This window comes from Emys orbicularis, chromosome 22, assembly GCF_028017835.1.
Source record: "Emys orbicularis isolate rEmyOrb1 chromosome 22, rEmyOrb1.hap1, whole genome shotgun sequence".
NCBI lineage: Eukaryota > Metazoa > Chordata > Testudines > Emydidae > Emys > Emys orbicularis.
Window position 1 is genome coordinate 13110141 of NC_088704.1, and position 27658 is coordinate 13137798.

Genomic DNA, 27658 nt, shown 5'->3' on the forward strand with positions numbered 1-27658 from the left:
TATGCAACTTCAGCTACGTGAATAACGTAGCTGAAGTTGACGTACTTAGATCTACTTACCGTGGTGTCTTCATTGCGGTGTGTTGACGGGAGACGCTCTCACGTCGATTCCCCTTGCGCTTCTCGTTGAGGTGGAGTACCAGAGTCGACACTAGAGTGGTCGGCGGTCAATTTATCGTGTCTATACTAGACACGATAAATCGACCCCTGCTGGATCAATCACTGCCCATCGATCTGGCTGGTAGTGTAGACAAGCCCTGAGATTTGGTAGTGCCATAGCACAAAGTGACATAATTGCAGATGCATTCATTTTTTTAAAATTAAGGTAATTTGGGAAAGCATCTATATCTCATAAAGGCTCCCTGAAATATTCTCTCCGCAGTGTCTCACCTTTGTAGGTTTTGCAGGATCAGAACTATTTAGATAAGTGCTGCAATATTTTTCCTTCTGATAAACTGTTTATGAGATGGCACTCAAGTTGGAAAAGAGATGTTAAGAACACATGTTTTAGTAGAACTCAAGTTAAATAATTTACCATCGTACCTGTGATGGTAACGTTATTTAATGTTATTTTCACCATTTTAGGACACAGTAATAGCCATGTCATTCCGGATTATGCTTTTTGAATACTATTTTCTCTGCTGTATATAATAAGATCAGGTTACTTACTGATTTAAATTTGAAAAATGTATTCCTTTGCAGAGAGTACTGTCTTGTATGTATATGCCAACTGTCCAGACTGTGTGAATCGTTTCCAAATACATTTACAGTTCCCACGCAGAGTCAATGCACGATTCTGTTTCTGACATAGACTCCCAAGCATGGAAAATTTAGCAGATCTGTACCTTATCACACATGCATCAGTGGCTGTCTTTTAATTGCCCTGCAAACCTTTACTTGTGTGTGTGGTCCTTAATTATGCATTGAGTCAATAAGATTACTTGGGTGAGTAAGGATTTGTTGGGTCGGGCTCCTACTCACCACCCAAAAGAAAAATATACATTATACCACACACTCAGCTGGTGAAGCATTGATAGAATGTCAGGATTCAGCTACACACTGCAACAGCTGGGGTAGAGGCTTCTATTGACATGATATGCTATCTAGCATAAGTTGGTGTCACACATCCTAGCAAGTGCCCCTTCCTAGCCCAGTTGGACTGCTATAAGGGGAATCCAAGCCTGTGTTGCTCTGGATCCCCGAGGTGTTTCAAGCTGTTGGGCCCTGACTGGAATCCAGCCACGGCCCCAATCTCCAAGTCCCTAAGAACACTCTCACAGCTCAGACCTTCTATCTAGCACCCCACTCTGAGTGTTGGAACCCACCGTCCAGCTGCCTAGCCGCTCTGCATGCAGCACTGACCCTTCAGCTCCTTGGTACTTAAGCACACCCCTCTCCTAGAACTCCACCCAAAAGGTGTGAAGCTTCCAGCAGGGCTGGCTCCAGCTTTTTTGCCGCCCCAAGCGGCGAAGCAAAGAAAAAAAAAAAAGCTGCGCACGGCGGGACTTCGTTGGTGGCTCTACCGCGCCGCTTCATTCGTTGGCGGCAATTCGGCAGCAAGTCCTTCCCTCCGAGAGGGAGTGAGGGACTTGCCACCGAAGACCCGGACGTGCCACCCCTTTCCATTGGCCGCCCCAAGCACCTGCTTCCTTTGCTGGTGCCTGGAGCCGGCCCTGGCTTCCGGTTTACAGTTTCTCTTTCAGGGCCAACATGGTAGTTGTGAACGCTTAAACACTAAGGGCAAGTCTACACTATAAAACTAAATCGACCTAAGTTATGTCGACTTACAGTCACCGAAGTAATTACAGGTTTCAGAGTAGCAGCTGTGTTAGTCTGTATCCGCAAAAAGAACAGGAGTACTTGTGGCACCTTAGAGACTAACAAATTTATTAGAGCATAAGCTTTCGTGGGCTACAGCCCACTTCTTCGGATGCATATTCGAACTGGCGTTAAGGGAAGTTGTGGATGCTCAGCACCTCCTTGGATCAAGCTCCAGGGCTTGGGAAAATAAATGATTTTACTTACATTTTTGTAGACTGTCTATAATGCTCTCTGTCATCTTCTAATGGGACAGTCTGTTTTAATAATAATACAGTGCATGCATATCCATAGCACCTTAAATGTGAGAATCACACACTACTTTACAAACACAAGTTTCAAATGACCCCTATAAGGAAGTATTATTATTATTATTACCATTTTACAGATTGGTCAGCTGAGGCACAGAAAGATTAAGTGGCTTGCTTTAAAAAAAAAAAAATCACATAGCAAATGATTGGCACTGCTAGGAATAGCACCCAAGAATTCTGTCTCGAAGCGTCTTGCTCCAAGCATTAGACTTCCCAAGCTCCTTTTAATGATGTGGGACATTGTTTCTTCTTTCACTACTTTTCTCTGATCTGCAGTGGGATATATGCTCACAAGATGTTGGCTCCATACTGAGGAAGCATTCATATTTCAACATCATAGAATATATAGCTGCCAAACTAAAATAAGCATCCTGGAGGTGGGATGGATAATTTAGGGGATTGATAATGCAAGAAAATCTTCACCTGCAGGTTCCGGTTTAAATCCAGCCCAGGATGCTAGAGAGTGAAAGTTGCCTCTGATGGCTCTTTGGTGGCCTATATGAAAAGAGTTTGGTGGTCTTTGTCCAATTCGCAGTCGTGAAGTGTCCATAAGAGTAAGACAAAACAGCACAATAATTGTCAATCATTGTCTTTTAGTAGAGTAGACCAAAGATTGACTAGTGTGGTGAATAAATTATCCTCTCGCCTCTGGGAGGCTGGATGGCCCCTACATCTGGAGTTTGCTTTGCTGGTATATTGGTGGGGCAACGTGGCAGGAGCTGTTACGTGGGCTGCCTGTTCTATAGATAAACAGAGCTGTCTGTCATGCCAGCATTAAAGTCACATGATGAGTTTAAATCTATAAAAAAATACGGAAACAAAAACCATATCAGGGATGTCAAAACAGTCTGTTTTATTTTTATTTCACTGTGGGAGTGAAATGGCTTATAGGTACAAAACAGTCATCTCTGTAATGATAAAATCAGTCTGTCTCACTTTGGCTTTTATGAAGCGCCATAAATCTGGGAAGGTAGATTTTCCTCTTTTGAAATTGGCTCTCTGATTTAATTTTTTGATCAAAGAGCAATAATAACAAAGGAAGCTGAGACAGTCATCCTTCCACTGCTGAACAGGTTCTGTGCACCTGAATTATTCACATGCAAGCTTCTTCCATGTGAGGCACCTGCACGTTTTCCCAGATAGAACTAATAACCCTGTGTCCTAATAAAAAAGAATCAATGTACATAAAAATGCATCTCACTAATCTGAATGTCTGCATGCTTCTTGGGTACTCTAAAAACAGTTTAGCTACTCTATGCAGAAACGTTTATACTACTCAGTTATGGGAGAGGCATTTTGTGCCTCAGTTTCCCCATCTGTAAAATGGGGCTAATAATTCTTAAAGGACACAGACTCAAAAATCACCTATAGACCTGATCCTACAAAGACTTATGAATTTACTTAAAGTTAAGCATATGGATAAGTCTTTGCAGCATTGTGGCCTTAGATTATTTAAAAAAACAAACAAACCAACCCTCACCATATTTTTCTCTATTTTTTTTCATGTTGTGCATTTAACAGTACTTTATGCAGGTCTCTTTTACCATTTCTCTGGTAGGCTACCAGCCTACAATGTGATATTTGTGGGCAGACCTCTATGCCTATCATTGCAACATCAGGCTCTAAGGGCTTGATCCTCTGCTCCCCTTGAAATTAATGGAAAAATTCCCTGATTGCAGGATCAGGGCCTCGAGTCAATTCCAGCCTTGCTGGAAATATCTTTGTAAACATTAACAGGAGAGCAGGCAAATCTCTTATAAAAATGTAAAGGAATGTTTAGAAAGTCAGGCGATACTATTTAAACGTTGATGTATCAGGAACTGGAATTTTTAAAAAGTATTTTTTTAAAAGAATGACTTGATAGTGTCCCACTATTGAGTCATGAAGTTTCAATTAGTTTATGTTTGTAAAGTAACTCCAGATCTTCAGGTGGAAGAAGGTATACAAAAGCAAAATATTATTTTTGTATTAGCAAGATACAAGGCACTCTTGTAACACAGTTAATTTCAATGGCAGGAATGCAAACGATTCTTTGGAGAAAATCATGAAAAATTAACAACACAACCATAAAAACAGAGTACACAATAATAGAAAGAAGACAACAATCCTACATACATTGGAGGGAAATCTAGGCTCCTGAAAATAATTGTTGCATTACCCAATTACACTGCAAACTGTCTCTTACGTAAATCCTACCATCTTTCCTCAGTTCTTATCCAGGAAAAATGTCCTTGATTTCAGATAGGTTTTTGGCTGAGTAAAGACTGAAGGATTTGGTTTCTGGATGGATTTCATTGCATTGCAGTTTGTGAATTTTAATACTGTACAATACAAAAAGGACAAAGCGTTGCTAGTAATACAGCATTTTACATTCCCACCATCCACCCACTCCATGTGCACACATTAAATAATTAACAGGGCGCCACCGTTTTAACTCCTCCGTCTCTTCTTCATCTAGGGAAAAACCACGCGAGTTTGCAGTGGGATATGAAGTTTAATGCGACACAAAAGGAACTGAGCATCTGTACCTTCCCTCCCTGCATCCAAGTGAGTCTGCATTGCAGTGTGAAATGCAGTGCAAAGCAAACTGAATAACGCATCAGCATTTAGCTCTGCCTTCCACTCCAGCCAACACAGACCACGGGAGTATGCATTGCAATGTTATTTATTTTTATCCTGGTAGCGCCCACTATGTGGTGCTTAACACAGTGCACAATTGATTGAGCATCATCATCTACATTCTGCCCCCTTTTCAATACAAGCGATGAGAGCTTGCAATGCAATACAAAATGGATGGTGCATCAGCATCTACATCCCTCCCTCCTACCTATACAGAACAAATCATGTGAGATGGCATTGCAATGTGATGTTTAATACAATGCAAAAGGGCAGGCACATGAGCACCAGCATCCTCCCACCCCCCTTCAGTGGAAAAGGAATGGAACCATCCCCACGATGGAGGAGGAAGAACTGGGCTCTGCAGAGGCACAACCAGCCCTGGCTGTGACATGAGTCCAGAGAAGGAGAGGGCGGGGTAGTTTTGGTTTCTTCCAGGTAGAGAGTGAAAACAACCTTCTCCCCACATAGATGAGATGGTTTTTCCCATCTGTCTACTGCCCCAGATGGTACTTTCCTTCCCTCAACCCCCGCAGAAATGTTATCCACCCCCATGAGGTGGTTTCTCCCCGCCATTAATACCCCCCTCAACAGGTTTGATTTCTCTCCTCCCTCTAATCCACCCCAAGAAATAAGGTGTCCCCCCCATAAATGGTTCTACCCTCTTGCTTCAGGTGAGTTCTCTCATTTTGCACCCCTGCGAAGATTAAGTGGTTTGTTCCCCTCCTCCATAGGGATGAGGTGGTTTCTCCCATCCCTTATATCCCATCTCTCTCTCTCCCTCCCTCTGAGTTGGTTTCTCCCCCACTCCCCCTCCCCCGCCTGGTAACCGGTGCGGGAGAGAATGAGCCTAAGCATCAGCCGCCGCCATCTTGATCTTAGCTGCCGCTGGCGGAGCGTTGGGCTCTGAGGAAGGGAGCGGAACTTCCTCAGCGCCCCTGACCCTCCGCCGCGCGGCGCGGGACGCAGCCGGGCCCGCTGGGGGTGCCCCCTCCCCGTCTCTTGGGGTCAATCCCCCCCTTCCCCCACCCACTCTGAGCGGGGAGAGAGCGAGCGATGCTGCGCCCCGGGATGCTCTGCCCGCTCCTAACCCCCGCCTGGCTCCTGACCGCTGGGCTGCTTTGCGGCGGGCTCTGGGCTGCTAGAGGTGAGTGAGACCCGGGGCTGTACGCGCGCGTGCGTGTGTAAAGGGATGGTAAACCCGCCGCACTGAACCCCTCCCTGGGAGACTGCATGTGAGGGGGGGCCGCTAACCTCTGCCCCCGTGACACCCCGCCTGTCCTCTGCGGGGCTTGACGCCCCCCCCAATTCCCCGTGACACCCCGCCTGTCCTCTGCGGGGCTTGACCGCCCAATTCCTCTCCGAGGGTGTCTCGCTCCATCCCCCGTGACACCCCATCTATCCCACCTAGAAATTTAACCCTATGGCACCCTAGCTGTCCCCTCTGGGAGGCTTGACCCCCCCCCGTTCCTTTTTTGGAGGGGGGTGTTTACTCCATTCACGATGACATCTCATGCATCCCATCTATAATCTCTATGGCATTTAACCCCCGGTTCCTCTCTCCGGTGGGGTCTAACCGCATTCTCCTTGTGGCACACAATTTACCGACCTATCTGTGGGGTTTGAGCCCCCCGTTCCTCTCCTTGAAGGGGGATCTAACCCGGTTTCCCCATGGTAATATCCCTTTTACCCCTCTCCCGGTGGGATTTAACCCTCTCTTATTTCACATGGGAATTAATCCCTTTACTTTGAGTAAAACCTTCTTCTATGCGGGGGCTGAGTTGGGGGCGGAGGCAATGTCTTTGGCTTCCTTCGTCCTTTGGGGGATGATGGGTACCGCTGAATGATGATGCCCCTCTCCAGGGTGCTGGGGATGGGAGGGGGTTACTCCCTCTCCTCTATGGTGCTCGGTTAGGGGGTGCAGGAGGTAGGGTGGGGAGTTACCTCCCATACAGAGTGTGGGAAACATTATCCTAATCATAGATCAAAGGATGAGGGAGGAGAGAGTTGTCCTAGTGAGGGAGACTTCCCTATAGCCGGATCAGGGGATGATTTATCGTGTGTGTTGGTGGTTGGGAGAGTTTAACCCCCCACAAACTAGGGAGGGGAATTGCCACCCGCACGTCTCTTGAATGCTGAGCCGGGCGTGATGATAGGTTGTAGTGGTAGGTTATTCCCGGTAAGGGAGACTTGCTCACCTTGGGTTAGGCTGTTCTCTTCCTTCTGAGAGGTGTAGCTTAAACTAAAGCCTGCTTGGGGCTCGGCTGCCCGGGTGTCCAGGAGTGACTGGGGAGGCAATGGCTCTGCTAATGACTTTGTTTTAAGACGTATGTTGGTGGGAAGGAAAGGAATGCGCGAAGCATAATGGTTCTGACTCTGTTTTGGTTTGGCGGTTGCATTGATTGGAGTCTGCAGCAAGGGGTGTGTGTGTGTTACATAATAGCCCCCCCCCAAAAGATCTTGGATTTTACGTCGTGAATATTTTCTTCCTCCCCTTAAGCGTAGTTTGCTTTGAAAATAGAGGAATAGAGGTCGTAACTTGTTTCAAAGAAAGGTTAAACTCGTGAAATGTGATGAGACTAACTACCCGCCCAATCCTAGACTGGCTGCATATTGTAAATACAGCCTCTCCCCTGGCTCTTGAAAGGCAGTTATCTGTGTGCAGTTTTAAAACCATGACGGTATTTTGGTTAGTGGAAGAGCTTTGATCGTTAACTGTGAATAGAAATGGGAAATCTAACACCTCATTGAGCCCCTCCGAACGTAACCTTCATGATTTTATAGAGAACATTATCTTGTTCCTAAAGCAAATACATTGTTTTATTGCATCTTTTGCTATATACCTGTCTTAAACGTTAGCCTTTTGGATATTGATTGATCTTGCAAACTGAAAGCATACGCATTGCAGGTCTGCCTTTGAACAGATTTCATTAGAGTATTGTATTGCATTCTTTACTGGAATGTAAACCTATGTATTTGAAAGGCATACAAGATTCTTTAATTGATCTTATGGTGGTATTTGTGGACTTTAAATTTATAATTTTAAGTTGGAGCATCAAAAATGAGAATATTTGAAGAGAGATTAAAATGCAAAGAAGTCTTGCAAATGACTTCTTGGGATGGAAATATTTTAGTTGTTTAATCTGTAAAAATGTTTGCTTCTATAAATTCACTGGGGTGAATTGCAATCTCTTTTTCTTTTCATAGCATCCACTAGTATGTAATAGCATCAAGATTTTATAAGTAATTGAAAGTCTACAGGACTTAATAGATAGTGGCTATGATTAAAAGTGCACAAGCTCTTGTCAGAGTACCTGAAAAGAGCAAGTTATTACTAGTCTAAAGACCAAAATGTAACAATATTTTATACATGTAATATGTATGAAATCATCTCATAATCTCATTTTAACACTATGTATCTGCAGAACATGAATACTTGGTTACCTTGTTGAAGTATCAGTAGAAATATCAGAAGGAAGATTGGAATACACTCTTACCTTTGTTCTATTTCTTTGAAAAGATGGCTGCAGAAACTTAATTTTCCACTTGCCTATTTTTATTTACTGTTGAGATTTCTGCAGAAGGCTATATATAATCTGCAGTTTTTTGTTAGAGCCCAGACTGTTCTTATTTTCCAGCCTAAAGCTGCTTTTACTGGAGTAGAATCCTGAGCTGCTAGATTCTAAAGATTAGTTCTTAACTAACTTGTTACTGTGAATTATGGGTTATGAGGCCTTGTTTGGCTTCGGTACATCCACAGTTAGAGGCTGCTACACTTGGAACACTTTGTTTATCTGAAGATACAATCTATAGTAATTATTCTAGTATGGACTAAGTGTCTTTAAGTAAATTTATAGAAAAAATCATGTAACTAGTGAAAGCTAGCAAAGCTTTTCATGGTGGTGTAATTTATCACATATATAGCATTCTGTTACTATGCATAAAACTGAATAAACACATTTAAATTCTTAGATTAAAAATACTATCTCCTTATATGCTACTAATACACTAACAGTTTTAAAAAGCAAACAGTGAAAATTGAATACTTGTATGTCATTCATCTTTGATAGTGAAAACAGACTAATCAATTTAGTTTTTTTTTTTTTTTTTGTAATCAGTTTCACTTTCCAGTCCTAACACAATGCAAACACTGCATGAAAATGTCTTTGGGATGGGAAGCTGTTTCTCTTGTGGCAATTAAAATAAATAAATAACTCCAACATGACAAAACATGGAAACATTTCAAGTGGGGCTAGGTTTTTTTGTGTGTGCGCGAGCCATTACAAACATTGAATCTATCTCCCCTTGTAAGTATTTTCACACTTGCTTCTTATCAAACTGTCTGTACTGAGCCATCTTGATTATCACTTCAAAAGTTTTTTTTCTCTTACTTAATTGGCCTCTCAGAGTTGGTAAGACAACTCCCACCTGTTCATGCTCTCTGTATGTGTGTGTATATATATCTCCTCAATATATGGTTCACTCTATATGCATCCGAAGAAGTGGGTTGTAGCCCACGAAAGCTTATGCTCTAATAAATTTGTTAGTCTCTAAGGTGCCACAAGTACTCCTGTTATTTTTGCGGATACAGACTAACACGGCTGCTACTCTGAAACCTGTCAAAAAAAAACCTAAGTTGTTGTCTGAATTTGACCTGATTTCTTCCTAGTGTTTGTCCTTCAAAAAAGCAATTTTTATGACATTATTTCTTTAGTGTTTATCTTGTAATCAGTTATGTTGGACTAAGAATGAGTATAATACCAGAGTTGTTAAACCTTTTAACAGCAATTATTGGAAAAGTGTAGCTGTTAGCATTGAGAAATAGTCCTTAATGCTTTGGTTAAATACTTCACTCTGATAAATATAACTGAAAGGGAAATTGAATTGCAAAAGGGAAGAGTGCTTTCTTTCTGTCTTTCTTTTAAATGAGAAAGCAGTACATTTAATGACTTGTTCTTCAGCAGTCATTTACTGACCAGGTAAAACATTAAGCTACCCCTGCTTCACCTCAGGCCTTAAGTCCTGTCTTTTAACTGAGTGATAAAGATCACAGAAAGGAACAGTAAAAATCAAAACAGTGTAATGCCCAGGAAATCACTGATTTTGAGCAATTCAAGAGGTTTCCTGTGTTATTATGAATTTCTCCAACCTAACCACAAACAACTTTCTCACAACTATCATATGGTTTTCCAGATCGTTTATTCAAGACATTACACAGGCCAGTCTTCTTGATACAGAGTGGTATATTTGGTTCCTGTTTTCACCTCAGAAAAGGCAGAATTTCAAATTTTCCTAAAAGATGGCTAAATCCAAAAGGACTTCCTTGTACCCTCTTTAAAAAATAAAAAAGTCCTTTATGGGTCTAAAAGAGAAAATGTGAAGGAGAAATTTATAAGTTACTGATAGAAAAACCTTTCTATTAATGCATGTATACTGTTGGGTAAGGCGTGGTATAATGGCCACCTTATAAGTTGGATGAGACAACGCTAAGTGGTTTTTCCATCCATAGTACAAATGAGATGATGTGCATCTGCAGGGATTAAAGTGGAAGAAAAATGATTCTGTTTAAACAAGTATCAGTTATTATGCCTATGTTTCCAGCATTGCACTACCTACTTTTTCTTCTCTCATAGAAATAGAGTGCAGGTCACATGTCTTTCCCCCTCCTCCCCCCCCTTACAGCCAACGAAGTAATATGAGCCATAAATTACACTGATAGAAATCTCTAGTGTTGTAGAAATAACCTTTTTTTTTTTTTAGTTACCTGGTAATAAATTGAATATGACCATGTAAGTTTTCATTCTGCTTTCTGAACTATCAATGAGACACTCATTGTAAATTTCTTTGCCCACTGCCTATGCCTGTCTGTCTATCTGGATTTTAACTATGGCAAAATCACAGGCTACAGGCTCATTAACCTACATTTTTATTAACTTCATTTGTAATTTGTGTCAGTCTATAGGGCTGTGCAGGAGACCTCTGAGGCCTGGTCTATACCTTAAACTTAGGTTGACCTAGGTACATCACACAGGGGTGTACAGAGAGATGTAGTTAAGCCAGCCTAACCCCCAGTGACAACACTGTCAGGTTGATGGAAGAATTCTTCTGTTGACCTAGCTACCACCTATGAGGGGTGGATTTACTACAGCGATGAAAGGGGCTTGGTAAACCCCTTGCCTTAGCAGATGTCCACACTGTGTTGCTACAGTGGCACAGTTGTAGTGTTGTAGCTATGCCGCTGTAGTGTCTATAATGTAGACATAGGCTAAGTTTGATTTCTAGTTCAGATCCCTTACTTCTGCCTGGGAGTGAGACACTGAAAATAATCTGATTTGGGTCTATCACATGACAATGCAGGCTGCCTTTAAGCAAAAGAGTTTATCATGTGTTTACTGAGAGTGTTATAAATTCATGGGGATGGAGTTTTTTTCCATTTTTGTTTTAGTTACATTGGAGAAGACATCCAGGGACTGTCAGGGTTTCCTTCAGGATTGTTTAAAAAAAAATTGATGTAGATGAGACACCATGAAGGATGGAAATACCTAAAATATTTTTGTGGACACACCTACAAATATAGTTTCTCTCTTTTCTCTGGATGTATCTTTATTATTTTCACCACTTTTTTTGGTTCTGCCTCTTGATTTTTATTTGGCATCGTCTTCTCATTTCTGGTTTCCTTCTCCCGTATGATGATGATTCAGAAATTGGACTTTGACAGTTTTGCTCTATTCCACCACCCATGGAAGTGGGGCACAGAAAATAGTGCCCCTTTGTTTTACTGTAGAGGTCCCCAAACTGGGGGGGTACATGCTCTAGGTGGCCGTGGCAGAATGTTTAGGGGGCACAGCTGAGGCCCAGGCCAGCCCCCATGGGGGGCGGGGAAGGAGTGCCACCCAGCTCCGCTCCTGACCCTGGCCATGACTCTGCTCCTGGCCCCGGCCCCAGCTGTGGGCCCAGCCTCGGCCCCTTGACCCGTGTCCATGTCTCCCCCACCCCAGAGCCACAGCCACGGCTCCGGGAAGTGAGGGGGGCACGACAGGGTAAGGGAGAGCATGAGGTAAAAAGTTTTACTGATACCTGTTGGCTCACTTAAACGCTGCTATGACTCCTGGGGATATGTGGAAAGGATTTTTATAATATATCAATGACTCATTTTTCCTCCTGGAGTGCTCTGCAATTTGAAGGCTTTATTTCTTGTTGAGAACATGTCTGGAAGAAAGCTAACATTACTACCCAGTCAGACATCCCAAGCTTCTTGTAGCTTTGCAAGATGTCAGTTGCTGAAATAGAAGGGGTTTGAAATTTTCTTGTCTTGTATGAAGAGATAACAACATAAACTTGTATTCACGTGTATTTTAAAAGGCATCTGTGACTTGGACTATTCAGCCTGAGCAGTGATATGTGCTGTGTACAATGAAGGTGAGAGTCCTCGTTAAGTCTTGCTCGCAGAGCTACTTTCCTTCATCATAGGAATTCATTGCTCCCAAAATGGTTGAATCAAATATTGTGCTGCTTTGCTAATTCAAGCTTTGCAGCATTACAGTTTGCTGTTCTGTTGTGTGTTTAGTCTTGTTTAATTATAGCTGAGAAAATAACAAGCTGGAGTTGAAAGAATATACACAAGCTATTGTGGGAAGTTACTATATTTGCACCTTGCTAAACTGTTTAAAAAGAGTCGTATCCTCAGTCATCTGGAATGAGTTAGTCTTTCTCAAAGTAAAGAAGCCTGTTTTTAGCCTTCGTTGATGGCTAAAATATCCATAGCAGTATCTGGGTAGATAGGGTATGCTAACCTCTGAGTAGCTTTGTTTCCTACTATGATTGCTTGCATATATGGGAACTGGGCAGTTCCCAAGTCAAAGTTTGTACTCAAGGAAGCAGTTTTCCATAACCAATAGAAAGGCTTGGCTGAATTAGATTTGTTTAAAATAATTTTGACAGATAATATTGATGTTTATTGTTAATTATTTTTTTCTATTTTTTTTCAACTTTAAATTTTCACAGTTGCAGGAAATTATGGGGTGGGGTCAAAACAATTATTTAATGACAGACATTGAGATTCAAAAAGTTAAAGCTTTATAACTGCTAAAACACAAACTATGAATATCCCATGTCAAAATATACAAAGTAAATATCTGTAAATCAAACTCTAAGTTGAAAAGAAGCATTTTTGTACTTAGCCTGTCATTTCCATTCAATAATCAAAATTATTTTTGTAGTTTGTTTTGTGTATGGTGAAATCAACATTTACCATTTTAAAAAAAAGAAAAATCTAATCCTTCTAAGCCTGCCAATAGATGACAAGGTTCATACATGAAGCCCAGTAATACAAAAAAAAAAAAAAAAAAAATCTTACAAGGGTAGTGCTTTTGGACATAGTAATATAAATTATTTTAAATGAAAGTGAAATTATTATTCACCAATCCTGCCAAAATGTATAGTATTCATTTAGTTTGAAAAATAAAGCAATACAATAGACATTAAGTATTCTAAAATACCAAAAACAAGGAGAACATCAAAATTAAATTTCATTGACCAGTGTTTGTGTGAGTTAAATTCAGTTGGCCATATCTGAATTCAGGGCTTGAAAAATGATCAGGTACCTGCTGAAGCACTTGATGATTACCTGTTCTGTTCATTCCCTCTGAAGCACTTGGCATTGGCCACTATCGGAAGACAGGATACTGGGCTAGATGGACCTTTGGTCTGACCCGTATGGCCGTTCTTCTGTTCTTACCTATTAGCAGATAGATTTAAAAGGTATTGGGGCCAACCCTCAATGCTCTTAGATTCCTAGCTTTCCAGATACACCCCACTGCTGGCAAGTGAAAAGGTGATGACTTTTTGGCGCAAGTGCTGAACATGACTTTGCTTGCTAATTTTGCACTGCTGCTGTTGCTTGGTAAAACTGTGAGCAGCTGCAGAAGTGCCTGAACAGGGTTTGGAGCTCCTGAGAATCCTACTTTAGCTAGTAGTTAATGTTTAGATCAGTGGTGGGCAACCTGTGGCCCATCAGGGTAATCTGATTTCGGGCCAAGAGACATTTTGCTGATGTTGACTGTCCACAGGCACCGCCCCCCACAGCTCCCAGTGTCTGTGGTTCTCTGTTCCCGGCCAATGGGAGCTGTGGGAAGCAGCGCCTGCTGGCGAAGGGGCCACAGGGACGTGCTGGCTGCCGCTTCCCACAGCTCCCATTGGCCAGGAACAGAGCATGGTGTCTGCGGATGGTCAACGTCAGCAAAATGTCTCATGGCCCGCAATCAGATTACTCTGATGGGCCGCAGGTTGCCCACCACTGGTTTAGATGGTTTTCTTTCTATTATAAGGAATGGAAACTTTCTGCAGAATGTAAGCTTTCAGTTAAAAGAAATGGCCACCTCAGTTACTGAGAGAGCTATCCACTTTAGAGTGGATTTTTCAAATGGGGTAATAGTAATTCTATTCTATTTTACTCTTTTCTAATATCTTTTGTTAAAAGGCCTCAAAATTCATCCAATTTTTCGAAACATGAATTCATTCAAGTCTTTTAGCACCTTTGGGTCTAAAGAGTCATCGCTCCCGTTTTATAGATGGGGAAATAAAGTGAGGCTATGTGACTTGTCCATGGTCACATAGTAAATCTGTGGGAAAACTGGGAATTAGACCCTTTGAGTCAGTCCTGTGCTTTAATGACAAGATCACTTTTTGTCTCCTAAATTATTATACACTTATTCAGTCTTCAAGTCTGTCCTCCAAGCTTGAGTAATGCAAGGCACTGACCAGGGGATAAAGATAGAGGTCTTGGGGGGAAAAAAACCTCTATTCAGTTCAGCGTGTTGTAACCAGTCTGCTAAGTAACGACAGTAGATGTGAGCACTTTATGCATAGTTGGGACCCTCCTTCCAGATGATGTCATGGTATCGTCTCGCACTAAGGATACTTCTCTGGGGCAGGGAACTCCACTTATTAGGAAGAGACAGGTTATAGTGATGGGAAATTCGATTCTTAGAAATATAGATAGTTGAATTTGTGATGATTGGGAGAACCACTAAATAAATTGTGTGCTGGGCACGAAGGTTGCAGACCTCTTGATCCATCTAGATGGACTTGTGCGCACTGCTGAGGAGGAGTTGGTGGTTGTGGTACATGTAGGTACCAATGACATAGGGAAAGGTAGGACAGAGGTTGTGGAGGCCAAATTTAGGCTGCTAGGTAAGAGATTGAAGTCCAGGATCTCAATGGAAGCATTTTCTGAAGTTCTTCTAGTTCCACATTCAGGACCAGTTAGACAAGCAGAACTGCAGGGTTTCATGAATGAAATGATGGTGTTGGGAGGAGGGATTTAGTTTTATTAGGAACTGGGAAGCCTTTTGGGAAAGGAGGAGCCGGTACAGGAAGGATGGGCTCCATCTAAACCAAAATGGAACCAGATTGGTGGCATGTAAAATTAAAAAGATTGTAGAGGAGTTCTTAAACTAAGAGCTGGGAGAAAGCTGACAGGTGTGGAGGAGCACACAGTTTGGACAGTGACGTCCATTGGGGAGGATTTATTAAAGGGGCTATTCTATATCCTAGCAAAGAAGAGAGGATAGAAGTTGATAAAGTACAGGTAGGAACTGAAGAGAAACAGTCAAATGAAAGAGGCCTATTCATTACATCACGTGAAGGCAGACAGCTAAATATTGACAGATTTTACAAGTGCTTGTATACAAATGCTAGAAACCTAAATACTAGATGGGTGAATTTGAGGGTCTGGTATTAAATGAGGATATTGATATAATAGGCATCACAGAAACTTGGTGGAACAATGATAATTAATGGGATATGAAAAATACCAGGATGCAAAATACCTACAAATCACAGAGTAGGTCATGCTGGCATGGGAGTGGCACTATATGTGAAAGAAAGCATAGAATCAAATATAGTAAAAATCTTAAATTAATCAAACCCTACCATAGAATCTCTGATAGAAATTCCATGCTTGAATAATAAGAGTATAGCTGTAGGCAATACTACTGACCAGGATGGTGATGGTGATTGTGAAATGTTCACGAGATTGGAGAGGCTACATAAATAGAAAACCCAATTATAATGGGGGAGTTCAACTCTCCCCATATTGACTGGGTATATGTCATCTCAGGACAGGATAGCGAGAGAAAATTTCTAAACACCATTAATGACCGCTTGTTGGAGAAGCTAGTCTTGTAACCCACAAGGAATAAAGCAGTTCTTGATTTAATCCTAAATGGAGCGCAGCATCTAGTCGAAGAGGTGATTATAGCTGAACTGCTTGGTAATAGTGACCATAATGTAATTAAGTATAAACATCCTTGTGGGGGTGAAGATACCAAAGAAACCCACCACAATGGTATTTAACTTAAAAAGGGGGAGCTACACAAAAATGAGGAAGCTAGTTAAATGGAAGTTTAATGGACGAGTCACAAGGATGAAATGCCTGCAAGCTGTATGAAAACTGTTTAAAAACACCCTGTTAGAGGCCCAAATTAAATGTACACCCCAAATAAAAAACAAAACAAAACAAAAATGCCACCATGGCTAAATGGTAGAGTAAAAGAGGTGGTTAGAGACAAAAAGGCATCCTTTTAAAAATTGGAAGTCAAATCTGACTGAGGAAAATAGAAAGGAGCATAAACTCTGGCAAGTCAAGTGTAAAAGAAAAACTTGGCAGGCCAAAAAAGAATATAAAGAGAAACTAGATAAGGACACAAAATAATAATAGCAAAATATTGATAAGTACATTCAGAAGCAGGAAGCCTGCCAAACAATCAGTGGTTCTACCGGAAGATCAAGATCCTAAAGAAGCACTCAAGGAAGACCAGGCCATAGCAGAGACACTAAATTAATTCTTTGCATCAGTCTTCACTGCAGAGGATGTGAGGGAGATGCCCACACCACACCTGCACCACTCTTTTTAGATGACAGATCTGAGGAACTGTCTGACTGGTGTATCAGTAGAGGAGATTTTGGAACTAATTGATAAAATTCAACAATAAGAAGTCACCAAGGCCAGATAGTATTCACCCAAGAGTTCTGAAGAAACTCAAATATGAAATTGCAGAGCTACTAACTGTGGTAAGTAACCTGTCGCTTAAATCAGCCTCTGTACCAGATAACTGCCAATGTGTTTTGTTTTTGTTTTGTTTTTTAAAGCTTGGAACTTAAGGAAGTACTTCTTCACACAATGCAGAGTCTGCCTGTGGAACTCCTTGCTAGGGGATATTGTGAAGGCCAAAAGTATAACTAGGTTCAAAAAAGAATTGGATAAGTTCATGGAGGATAGATCCTTTGGTCTGTCCCAGCATGGCCATTCTTATATTATGTTCAGTGTTCAGTTTTCTGCACTGGCTCCTTATTGTATACTGGGTCAGATAGAAGGAATGGTCTTAATCTTCAAAACCTTTGATGGGTTGGACCCAGGTTACCTCAGAGAGTGCCCTTCTACATGACTGCAAATTTATATTTTTTCCAGAAACAATGGAACCACTTAAGCCAAAATGCTTGTGAACTCTGGAGACAGAATTCTTGCCGGTTGGCTTATGGCTTTGGAACTTCCTTCTGCAGGACATAAGAATGACCACAAAGCTCACTGACATTTGGACAAAATACAAGACATATGTTTAATTTTCCCATGGTTATGGGGTGGGTGGGGAAAGGAACTTCCCCTCACAATTTTACTGGATTGCTATGGAGTCGGGAAATCAACTTATTTATTTTTTAAGGAGATCTGATATCACAGTGAGGTGCATGATATAAATACTTAAATGATACAAATGGGTGAAAGTTATATTTGACTTGGCCATGAATTCATTAAAGTAATTCTAAACTACATCTGTTAGAATTTAAATGAACAAAACCACTAAACCCAGCATAATAGAATATTTTTGATCTAATTGAAAATAAATGTTCTATAAATGTATTAAAATCAATACAATTGAATCAAACAAAATCAGGTTATTATATTAATGGAGTATCTTATTCCAGTGGACTTAATGGACAGTGTCCATGTAGGGGTCATTAACCCCCACTGAAATTTAGCTATCTCTAGGGTGGGAAGTAGCATCCATCTTGCACCAGCAATATAACATATTTTTTAAGGAATAAAAGTTGTTAATGTGTTTTTAAAAGGAAGAGTACAAGTGGTATTGGACAGCATATTATTACCTAAATTGAAATTGGGTGACAATACTACAGTTAACACTCTTGCTTTTGTGAAAAGATCTACTATGCAGAGAGGGGGCTTAAACCAGAACCTCTGATCTTAATACCCCAATTTAAGTTCAAATGTAAGCTTTGCAGCTCTGGCCCGTTTCTGCTACTATGACATGAGCATTTCCCCACTTGTTAATCAATTATACCAGTCATTATCCGTTTCAGGACTGAAGAAGAACCATTTCACATATATCAAGAATATCACCTTTGGACTAGTAAATTCAAATTTGAGAAACTGATTAGATGCAGGGAAAACAGGGAACTAGTTTTCCTCTTTCAAGCAGTGAACAAATAGGCAGCAGAGAGATTTCAGTTTCATAGGAAACATGCTGGGCTTAGTAAATTATACAGTTTTGTTAATTTCCATAATAGTTATTCACCTGAAGGTTATGGAGGTTTGGAAGCTATCAGTATTCACTCTTTAGCTCAGGCTATGAACACATTCTCTCCAACTTTATATAGTCTCTAATAATAGAACTAGACCTAGTAGAGAATTGATGAAGGTATCTAGTCCCTCTCCCAGTGCAGGCTTGTTACCTACAACTTCCTTACTTTCTGCAGTTTTAATGTCTCAAGCAATTGGAATTACGTTATTCCCTTGTAAAACTGTTCCACAATCAAAGAGTAAATTCAAATCAAATTCCTCCCTGTGGGAAAGTTTCCTCAATTTTTCCTCAACTTTAGCCACAATTTTTATTTCATTACTTCATCCCATTGCTTAAAAATATCCAAGGATTGCTTTAAAAATTGTGTCTGCAGCAGCCAGACTATGTCAGGTATATGTACCTTTGGTGAGGTTATTTGTATGAAGAATTCTATAAAGCACTTATCTCAATAATTAATAGGCATTTCATTTCCATCATTATAATCTAGTTGCAGCTTTGCAAATGACACAAAATTCAAGAGGAAGTAATACCTTAAGGAATGTCTTGTATTCAAGAATCTCGGAACTTCATAAGGACTGAAATAGGTATTGTTATACCAGATTTTGTGAGGGAGAGTAGAGGCACAGAAACTGTGAACTGCAACCAAAGTTCGATAGGCTGTAGCACAACAAGGAATAGAACCCACACTTCAACCTCCAGACCATGCTTCTCTCTTTTACTCTAAAGTTTAGTGTGAATACATAGGTTCTGTAGGACTGTATCCTTTACTGACTCAAAGGGAACTGGAGTCTAATCTGGTTGACTTTTCTGTTTCCTCAGTTCTATGATCCGTGTATATTTACTACATTAAAATCCACCCGGAGTCTTGCACATGAAAAGAAATTGTTTGAATGTAAAGATTATGCAGTTAATTTTCCTGGGAATATGAAAGTGGTAGAAGGCTTTAAAATTACAGCTCTCTCTCTCATTGTTTAACACTGTATCACAGCAAGCAAAACAAAAGTGTTTGATCCAAGAGGAAGGCAGTGGGCTAAAGTTGCATGATATAATCAACAAAACTTGAATCTCTTGACCTTCAGGGCAAGAATAGTCTGTTTATTCAAACCGTTGAGGAGAGTAGTGACATTTTCAGAGGAGTTCATTTACACTGACATTGGTCACCATTCTCTTGTAACGTGCTTATACTTCATGATGGATATATTTTTAAACTAAATAAAGACTCTTAAGGAAATAATTTGTCTGAATAGTTTGTCATTGTATTAGACACCTAATTGACTGAGCTTGTGAAGCTCAGTGATATTTAAATTAGGCAATAATAGTGTGTACTTTAAATAATAATTCACTGATTTATTTCTCAAAGGAGTTGTTTTGACTTCAGTCTTCCTAACCTAACTGTGAAGAATATTCCAGATGACATGATCTTGTTTAACAGCCGCACCTCAAGCATGTCACTAAATGTTATTACACAAATTATCTGGAGGGCATGAAATGTTTTTCTTCACACCTCCTAGTCCTAGCTAGGTAGACTACGTAAAGCTGCAGTATCCCAGCTGCCATATCACATTTATAGATGCCCAAGGTGGGCGAGGTAATATCTTGTATTGGACCAACTTGTGTTAGTGAGAGAGAGAAGCTTTTGAGTTTACGCAGAGCTCTTCTTTAGGTCTGGGAAACATACTCAGGGTGCCACTATTAAATACAAGGGGATCAGATTGTTTAGCATAAATAGCTAACAAACATTTCAAGGGACCATTCCCTTATGCTAAACAATCTGTTTCACCTTCTATTTAACTGTGATACCCTGAGTACGTTTCTCAAACCTGCAGAAGAGCTTTGTGTAAGCTCAAAAGCTTGTTTCTCTAACCAGGAGAAGTTGGTCCAATAAAAGACATTACCTCACTCCTTTGTCTCTCTGATAGTCTGGGACTGATATGGCCACAACTCTGCATACATCACATTTATGATAGGTTCGTTATCACCTCTCAAGGAAACAAACAATGCCTGCTATATTAGGTTAATTTGCCCCACAACATGTTAGAAAAGACTTGCAATAGGAAAGAACAGGGCATCCACAATGACAAAGTAACATGTACAGACCTAATTGAACATGCATGAGCAGTTCTAAAAAAAAAAGTCATTGGGATTAAGCTTTTTATTTGTTGGTTTGTTTTTGTTTTGTTTTGTTTTTTAAAGGGGTGTGTGCTAAATGCAATGCTGATGTAAGTATAACTCTTTTCTTAACCTTAACTACTATTAAAAAGTCAGGAAATCCTCAGTTGGGGTTCCCAAACCAACCTTAACACTCCCCCCTTGCACATATACATTAGGTTTTTTTTTTTTTTGTTTGTTTGTTTTTTCCATCCTTTGGTGCTTCTGTAAGAAATAGCAGAAATTTCTGCCTATCGCTTGATCTGACAGGTCACACCCTTTATTGTAAGCTGTTGCTATTAGAGAAGCAAAATGCCTAGCGTACCATACTTTCTCAAATTATCCTGCAGGACTATCTGAATCCATATGAATTGGCATTAGCAGAAACTTGGGTGTTCCATTTCTCATTGCATGAGAAACTGGACATATTAGTCTACGGTGAGGGTATGTCTACAATACAGATGGTACAGTGGCACAGCTATGGCAGTGCAGCTGTTTCACTGTAACACCGTAGTGTAGATGTGTCTTACAATGACAGAAGGGGTTTTTCCATTGATGTAGCTAATCGACCTCTTCGAGAAGCAGTAGCTAACTTGACAGAAGAATTATTCCATCAACCTATCTCTGTCTACACTGGGGGCTTGGCTAACCTAACCACGGCACTTGGTGCGAAATTTAAGTGTAGACTAGGTCTCAGTGAATTTTTTAAAACCTGTGATATGCTATCTGCTTTGGTGAACAGGCATTGATTCTCCCCACTCTCCCCCCATTGCTTAGTAGCTATTGCCATTAGACAGATTAAGAATTTGACAGGCTTTTGGACTGACCTTGCAAAACAGAGCATGTTGCTGGCTGATGTGTGAATGTTAAAGGCTCTAACCTGACATTTAAAATTTCCTTTTATGTTACCAACATCCGGACAAAGAAGGTTGTTTAGCTATTGCTTTCTTAATTTTGTTGGTGGGAGTTTTATATTTTTTTAAATTCCATCTTAATAGGTAAACATGAGTGCTATTTTAAAGCAGTGTGGCTAAAAATCAATGTTTTTATTTAAAAAAAAAAAAAGAACTGGATTTTTTTATTTTTGTTTACACTTTTTCTTTTTAAAAATAAGCCTGTTAAGATTCCTTTTAGTAGTAAATCAACATGTTTTAATGGTTATATCAACTAATGAGAATACACCTTTCTTTAGAAAATAACTGAAGTACAAATGGAAAATTTGATTCAATGATTTTAAATCAAGGTTTTCCACTTGGTGATTTAAATCAATGCACCCTATTTTAAGGATCACTAGCAGAGTTAAAGTAAAATTCAGTCTGCAGTCATTCGTGTGTCCAGGAAGATTCTCTTATTCAACAGGATTAAATGTCAGCTAGGATATAATGTTGTCACATATTCATCATGGGATTTACAGCAGATTCCAGCTGGGGCTGATGAAGTTAGGATGAATATTGTATTTCAGGGAAACCAATGTAATTTATCCTGTTTATGTGACAGGAGATTAACAGCAGCCCGTGCATGTTGTGAATGTCAGAGCTAAAGTGGGCTGCTTCTGTTTTATTTTGAACTGAATATTTCAAGTGGCCTTTGGAAAGAGTTTAACCTTGTTTTGTTTTTGGACAGGCTTTTGGAATCTTCTAGTTTTCTGACAAACTAAAGGAAAATCAGACTGACAAAACCATTGTTTGATATCTAACAAACTGTCATTGGACACTAGTAGTGTTCAGAGCATGTAATATTATATAAACCAATTGTGATTTGTCAGAGTTGAAATAAGTAGCTACTTAAGCATTATATAAATACTTGATGTATAATGAAACCTATTTAGTAATGTATTGCACGTAGGCAATGTCCAATACTCAGAAAATGCTGGCTTAAATTTTTTTGGTAGTGCTAGAAGGGTCTGACCTACAAACTAAAGGTGTGTTAAACTTTGTTTAAAAAAAGATGTGGGAAAGGGTGCCATTATGAGACCATTCAGTAAATTACTAATTTCAGTAGTGGGTTCTGACTAAAAATCAATGTCAGGATATGGTCTAAACTTGGTACAGAGACAGAGTTATCTGCAGAAAGGAGTTGCGTGCTATCACCAAAGCAAACAATTTTTAGGAGAAGCATGTAGACTTTTGGGTTGGGGAGAGGTAGCTCTTACTATTTGGTTCATCCTCTACTGTATATGAACTCTGGAATCCTGTAACTTCAAAGTGTACGTGAAAATTTGTGCCTCTACTGTATTCTCATCTTGCCTAAAGTGTCAGATTCAGACTTGGGAACTGAACCTGGATCCCTTGTATGGCAGTCAGCCAAGATCACAATTGCAGCTAGTGTTTCTGCTAAGTAAGGATGTCTTAACATTTCAACTGAACATTTGTCAGAACTACTATTTTCTTTTCTAATATAAGGCAAACCAGTTTATTTATTCTTCAGAATAAAAACCAATGACTATGCTAATAAGAAAACTCTTACTATAGCTAGGATTTACGGTTTTTTAAAATTGAAATAAGTGAGCTTAAACATCTGGCTCAGGATATCCATTAGTCACATAATTGTTTGACTAATGTTTTGAAAGCCAGGCTTGCTCTAGGGTCTGTTCTATACTTGAAAGTTTTGATGGTACAGGTATGTCAGTTGGGTGTGATGTTTGTTTTTGTTTTCTTCCTCTCGCCCATAAGGTAGCTGGGCTAGCAAAATATGGTTGATAAGGGCAAAATGAACCATGTTGTGAAATTGCAGTTGTGCAAAAATTAGTGGACCACAAGTGTGTATTTTACCATGGATGTCTGATAAATCATCCATCCTTGACATTCAACAAGAACATAATTCTGCTCATTTTAAATCTGCAGTGGTACAGTTCAGCTTTTTGTAAGCACTTAAATTAGTATAGTTAATATGTATTGTTTTGTTACTTGTAGAAAAAGGAAATGTAATGAGTTGGCCTTCAGTTACACAAACTTGTCTGAAGCTTCAGGACAGCTGCAACAACTGGTCAGTTTTCCACATAAGACAAAGTATGTTCAGTTCTTCTTCGAGTGCTTGTTCACGTCGATTCCAATCAGGTGTGCATGCGCCACGTGTATGGTCGTCGGAAAGTTTTCCCTTAGCAGCTCCTGTCAGGTTGGCTTTGGAGTCCCCTGGAGTGGCGCCTTCATGGCACTTAATATATGACCCTGCTGACCTGACCCCCCCTTCGGTTCCTTCTTACCGTCCATGATGGCCGTTGGAACAGTGCTCACTTGCTCAGCAAGTGCTCCCTTAGCATTCTTCTGTTAGTCATTACTGTTTCTAGTTAGTGTTGTAGTTTAATTTAGTATAGATAGTAGATTTGGGAGTGTGATCTCTCCCCAGTTCCTAACCCACCTCGGGCTCTGGGGTATGCCGCGAGCCCAAGGCTTTAAACCCTGCAGAGCTTGTAATAAACCTATGCCCATCAGTGACCCCCACGACTTTTGTCTAAAGTATCTGGGGAAAGCGCACCAAACGGAAAGGTGCAAAATCTGCAGGGCTTTTCAGCCAAGAACCAAAAAGGAGCATGATTTCTGACTAAAACAACTATTAATGGAATCCGCTCTCCGCCCACAGCCGGCTGTGGACCTCCAGCACCTGGCACCGGGTGCGTCCGTATGGAATGCTCTGGCATCTGTATGTGACACTGTTCCGAGGAAGGACTCTACCACAAGAGACCCTCGGCACTGGCACTCCCTGGCACCGCACCCGGGGATAGCAGCCTGGCACCACTCGACTTCCCCGGTGCCGCACAAGAGACACAAGGCCGAAAGAGGGTGCTTGCCGGCCCTGATATCTGTGGGACCATCAGGGGATGCAAGGCACACCCCAGAAAGGACCCAGCACCAAGTCAGCACGAGTCGGTACCTTTGACTTTGGTGCCCCACAGGGGACCATCGAGTCCGGCATGTAGCGACTGTTCCGCAGGGCAGTGCCAGGTGGAGGTGTTAGAGCCACCCTCCACCCCAGACACTTTTGAAGCCGCCAGAGATCTCATTGAGATGACAGCTGCACAGCCCCCGGCTCTCAGGGACAAGCTTCCGGTGCTGATAAGACCAGTACTGTCTAGAGGCAAGCCTGCTACGATGCGGCGCTCATAGTCCCCGGCTCAGCACCATCCTGGCACTGCTCTTGGTCACCTTCACTGCGGCACCATTCCCTGGCACCAAGCCCCACGAGAGCACCTTTGGCACCAGTGACGCGACGCTTTCCCTCCCCGGCATCGAGGCCAGACCGGCACCAATCCCCGGCTCCCACAAAGGACTGGCACCGACCCACGGTGATGTCAGAGGACCGGCACCGACTGGTGGCATCGGGCCTTCATCCTCGATTGCTGGCACTGGATACCCGCTACCGGTCCCCATCGGCGGATCCCAGGCACCGGTTGCAAGTGGAGGAGGTGGTCAAGGTCGAGGACCCCATGGTGGATATTCTCACTCCCAAAGGTCCATCATGGGTAGCTCTGCCTTTGATCAAAACAATATAAAGATGCTATGGCAGACCCCGGCCTCAATTCCACCGATCGTCAGGGGTGGGGGGGAGGGAGCGCAAATACTTTGTCCCTTCCAAGGGCTATGAATACTTATTCTCACACCCGCAGCCATGCTCTCTGGTCGTGTTGGCAGTTAGCACAGGAGAGTGTCAGGGACAGCAAGGATGAGCCCCCAAATCTAAGGAGGCAAAAAGGATGGACCTATTCAGTAGAAAGGTCTATGTCACTGGGGACCTCCAGCTGAGGATAGCTAACCAGCAAGCTATCCTCAGTAGGTATAACTTCAATTCATGGTCCTCCATGTTGAAGTTCAAAGAGCTGATCCCTGCGGACTCTATGGCTGAATTATCTGCCATCATAGAGGAAGGGAAGGGAGTAGCATGGATCTCTCTGCAGGCGCCCCCTGACTCGGCGGATTCAGCCGCTGGTACCCTCTCGTCAGGCAAAGCCATGAGGAGAACATCATGGCTTCAAGCATCCAGGCTACCCCCGGAAGTGGACCAAACCCAGCAGGACCTTCACTTCGAGGGCGCGGGGTTCTTTTTGGAGCAGACAGACTCCAAGCTGCACAGCTTGAAAGACTCCAGGGCAACCATGAAGTCATTGGGAATGCATACGCCGGCAACCCAACGCAAGCACTTTAAGCCCCAACTGCAATAACAACAACAACAACGCTCATGTCCTCCTCGGCCAAGGAAGGATTTTTATAGATGAAGAGGCAAGAACTGCAGGCAGAAACCTTCCAACCCCCCTTCGGGGCAAGGTCATGGCCAGTCTAAGCCTTCATCAGGCTCTAAACAGGCCTTTTGAAGATGCGCCCGAGGACAGCGCACCCGAGGACGGCTACCCGCCACACCACCAGATCCTTACCCATGTTTTCTGAATTGTCTGTCTGAACTTCTACCATGTAAAGAACCCAGCGGTCTGATGTTATTTGGGATCAATCATGGTAGAAGTGGGATATTCTCTCCAATTCTGCTCCTCCCCTCCCTCCCAGCCCCTTTCCCCGTCCCTCTTCAGGGACACCTCTCACAAACAACTCCTTATCCAGGAGGTGCAATCGCTCCTTGCCATGGGGCAGTGGAGGAGGTTCCTCAGGAGCTATGGGGCAAGGGTTCCTAATCCCCAAGGCAAAGGGGTGGGGTGTCTCAGACTCATTTTAGACCTGTGAGGACTCAACCAGTTCATGGTGAAGTTGAAGTTCCGCATGGTCTTCCTGAGCACTATTAACCCTTCCCTGGATCCGGGAGACGGGTACGCCGCCCTTGACATGAAAGCGGGTGTCTGGATTAAATCCATTACATGTTGAATGCCCCTCGTACTTGCACCTTTGTGCATTCATCACACAATCCCTTGATTACTGAATTCTTGTGTTTAAGTATTTAGACTTAACCATAGTTTTGGCTATAAATACACTGCATAAATGGGCTAAGAATCAGTTTTCATACTGTCTTAAATTGAGAGTTTTTTGCCTTAATAATTAGGAAACTGTCAGAGCTGGGATAGAATTCTGGCTAGTTATGTAATGTACACTGACTTCCGTTTGCAGGTCTAGCACTGTGAATGTTGAGATACTATGTAGGCAAAAGAGACCTGAAGGATAAAAATCTAAATATTTATCAGGTGTGAGGATTTATAGGTAAGATTCCCTATTAAGTTTTAACAGGAGTTCTAAAGTCTGAACAAAAATGCCTTCCCCCTTCTCAGTCAGGCTTTATTTCCTTGGTGTATGATGTAAGTTTTTCAGGTCTCCATAAAGTCCTCCAAGAAAAGCATTGTGGACAAGACCCTGGAATGTGTACTCTATAAATAAGAAGAACCAAGTCCCTGCCTCTTTATTTTTGAGCAGGCTGTGAGAAACATCTTAGGCCTTTTTCAAACATGAAAAAGCAAGAAAGGCACAAATCCATTTTCTTTCTGTACAGGTTACTTTTATCTGCATTTGATATACTTACGTGCTTTAAACATGCACAAAAGAAAAGGAGTTGGTAGTACTGTTGGTGGTATGGACCTTGCATATTTGAGTGTTTTGTTTCAGCAACACAGTCCTACTTGGGGATGGAATTAAAATTCTTTAAATAAATGTATATCACTTGTTTCTGCATTATTTGTGCATATGTGTGAGTAAAGTTGAAACTCCCTTACTTTCTTTCCAAGCTGTGTATTACATTGTTAATAGAAATAAGTTCATTAAAATAAAAAGATGGAACTCTCTTTTTATCCAGGAATGACTTGTTTGGCCAGGAATGGCTTTAAAGAGGAGAAAAGCTACCCTCCATGTCCACTGCTCTTTGAACTTAATTCTGGTAGATCAGAAACCACTATTATGGGTTACTACTATGAATGATTTCAAAATTATGCAACACTAGGGGAACTTTTTTCATAATTTAATTTGTTCATATGCTGGTATACAGAATATATAGGACACAACTATTCTCTGAGTATCTTCAACCAGTTAAGCCTAAACTTGAGGTCTGGTAAAGAAAAAGGCAGCATTTTTAGAACAGATACTTTAGATCACTAATTGCCTGTCATATGATGACAAATACAGCTAGACCCACTTTCTCACATTATTTTGGGGGAAAATCTTTTTTTTTGACTAATGGGTGCATTATTTGCAGGTAGTAACTTGTAATTGTTTCAGTTCATGAAATCTATCTTGGTGTATATGCTTAA

The 27658-nt window shown here is 41.4% G+C and overlaps 1 protein-coding gene across 1 annotated transcript in view; it reads left to right on the forward strand.

Annotated features, from left to right (window-relative positions):
- The first annotated feature begins 5800 nt into the window (after nucleotides 1-5800).
- Nucleotides 5801-27658, forward strand: part of CLSTN1 (calsyntenin 1) — a 57508-nt gene continuing 35650 nt past the window's right edge. Inside the window, exon 1 of the mRNA XM_065421474.1 lies at nucleotides 5801-5891. Coding sequence (XP_065277546.1) covers nucleotides 5801-5891 — 91 coding nt within the window. The remainder of the gene's footprint in view (nucleotides 5892-27658) is intronic.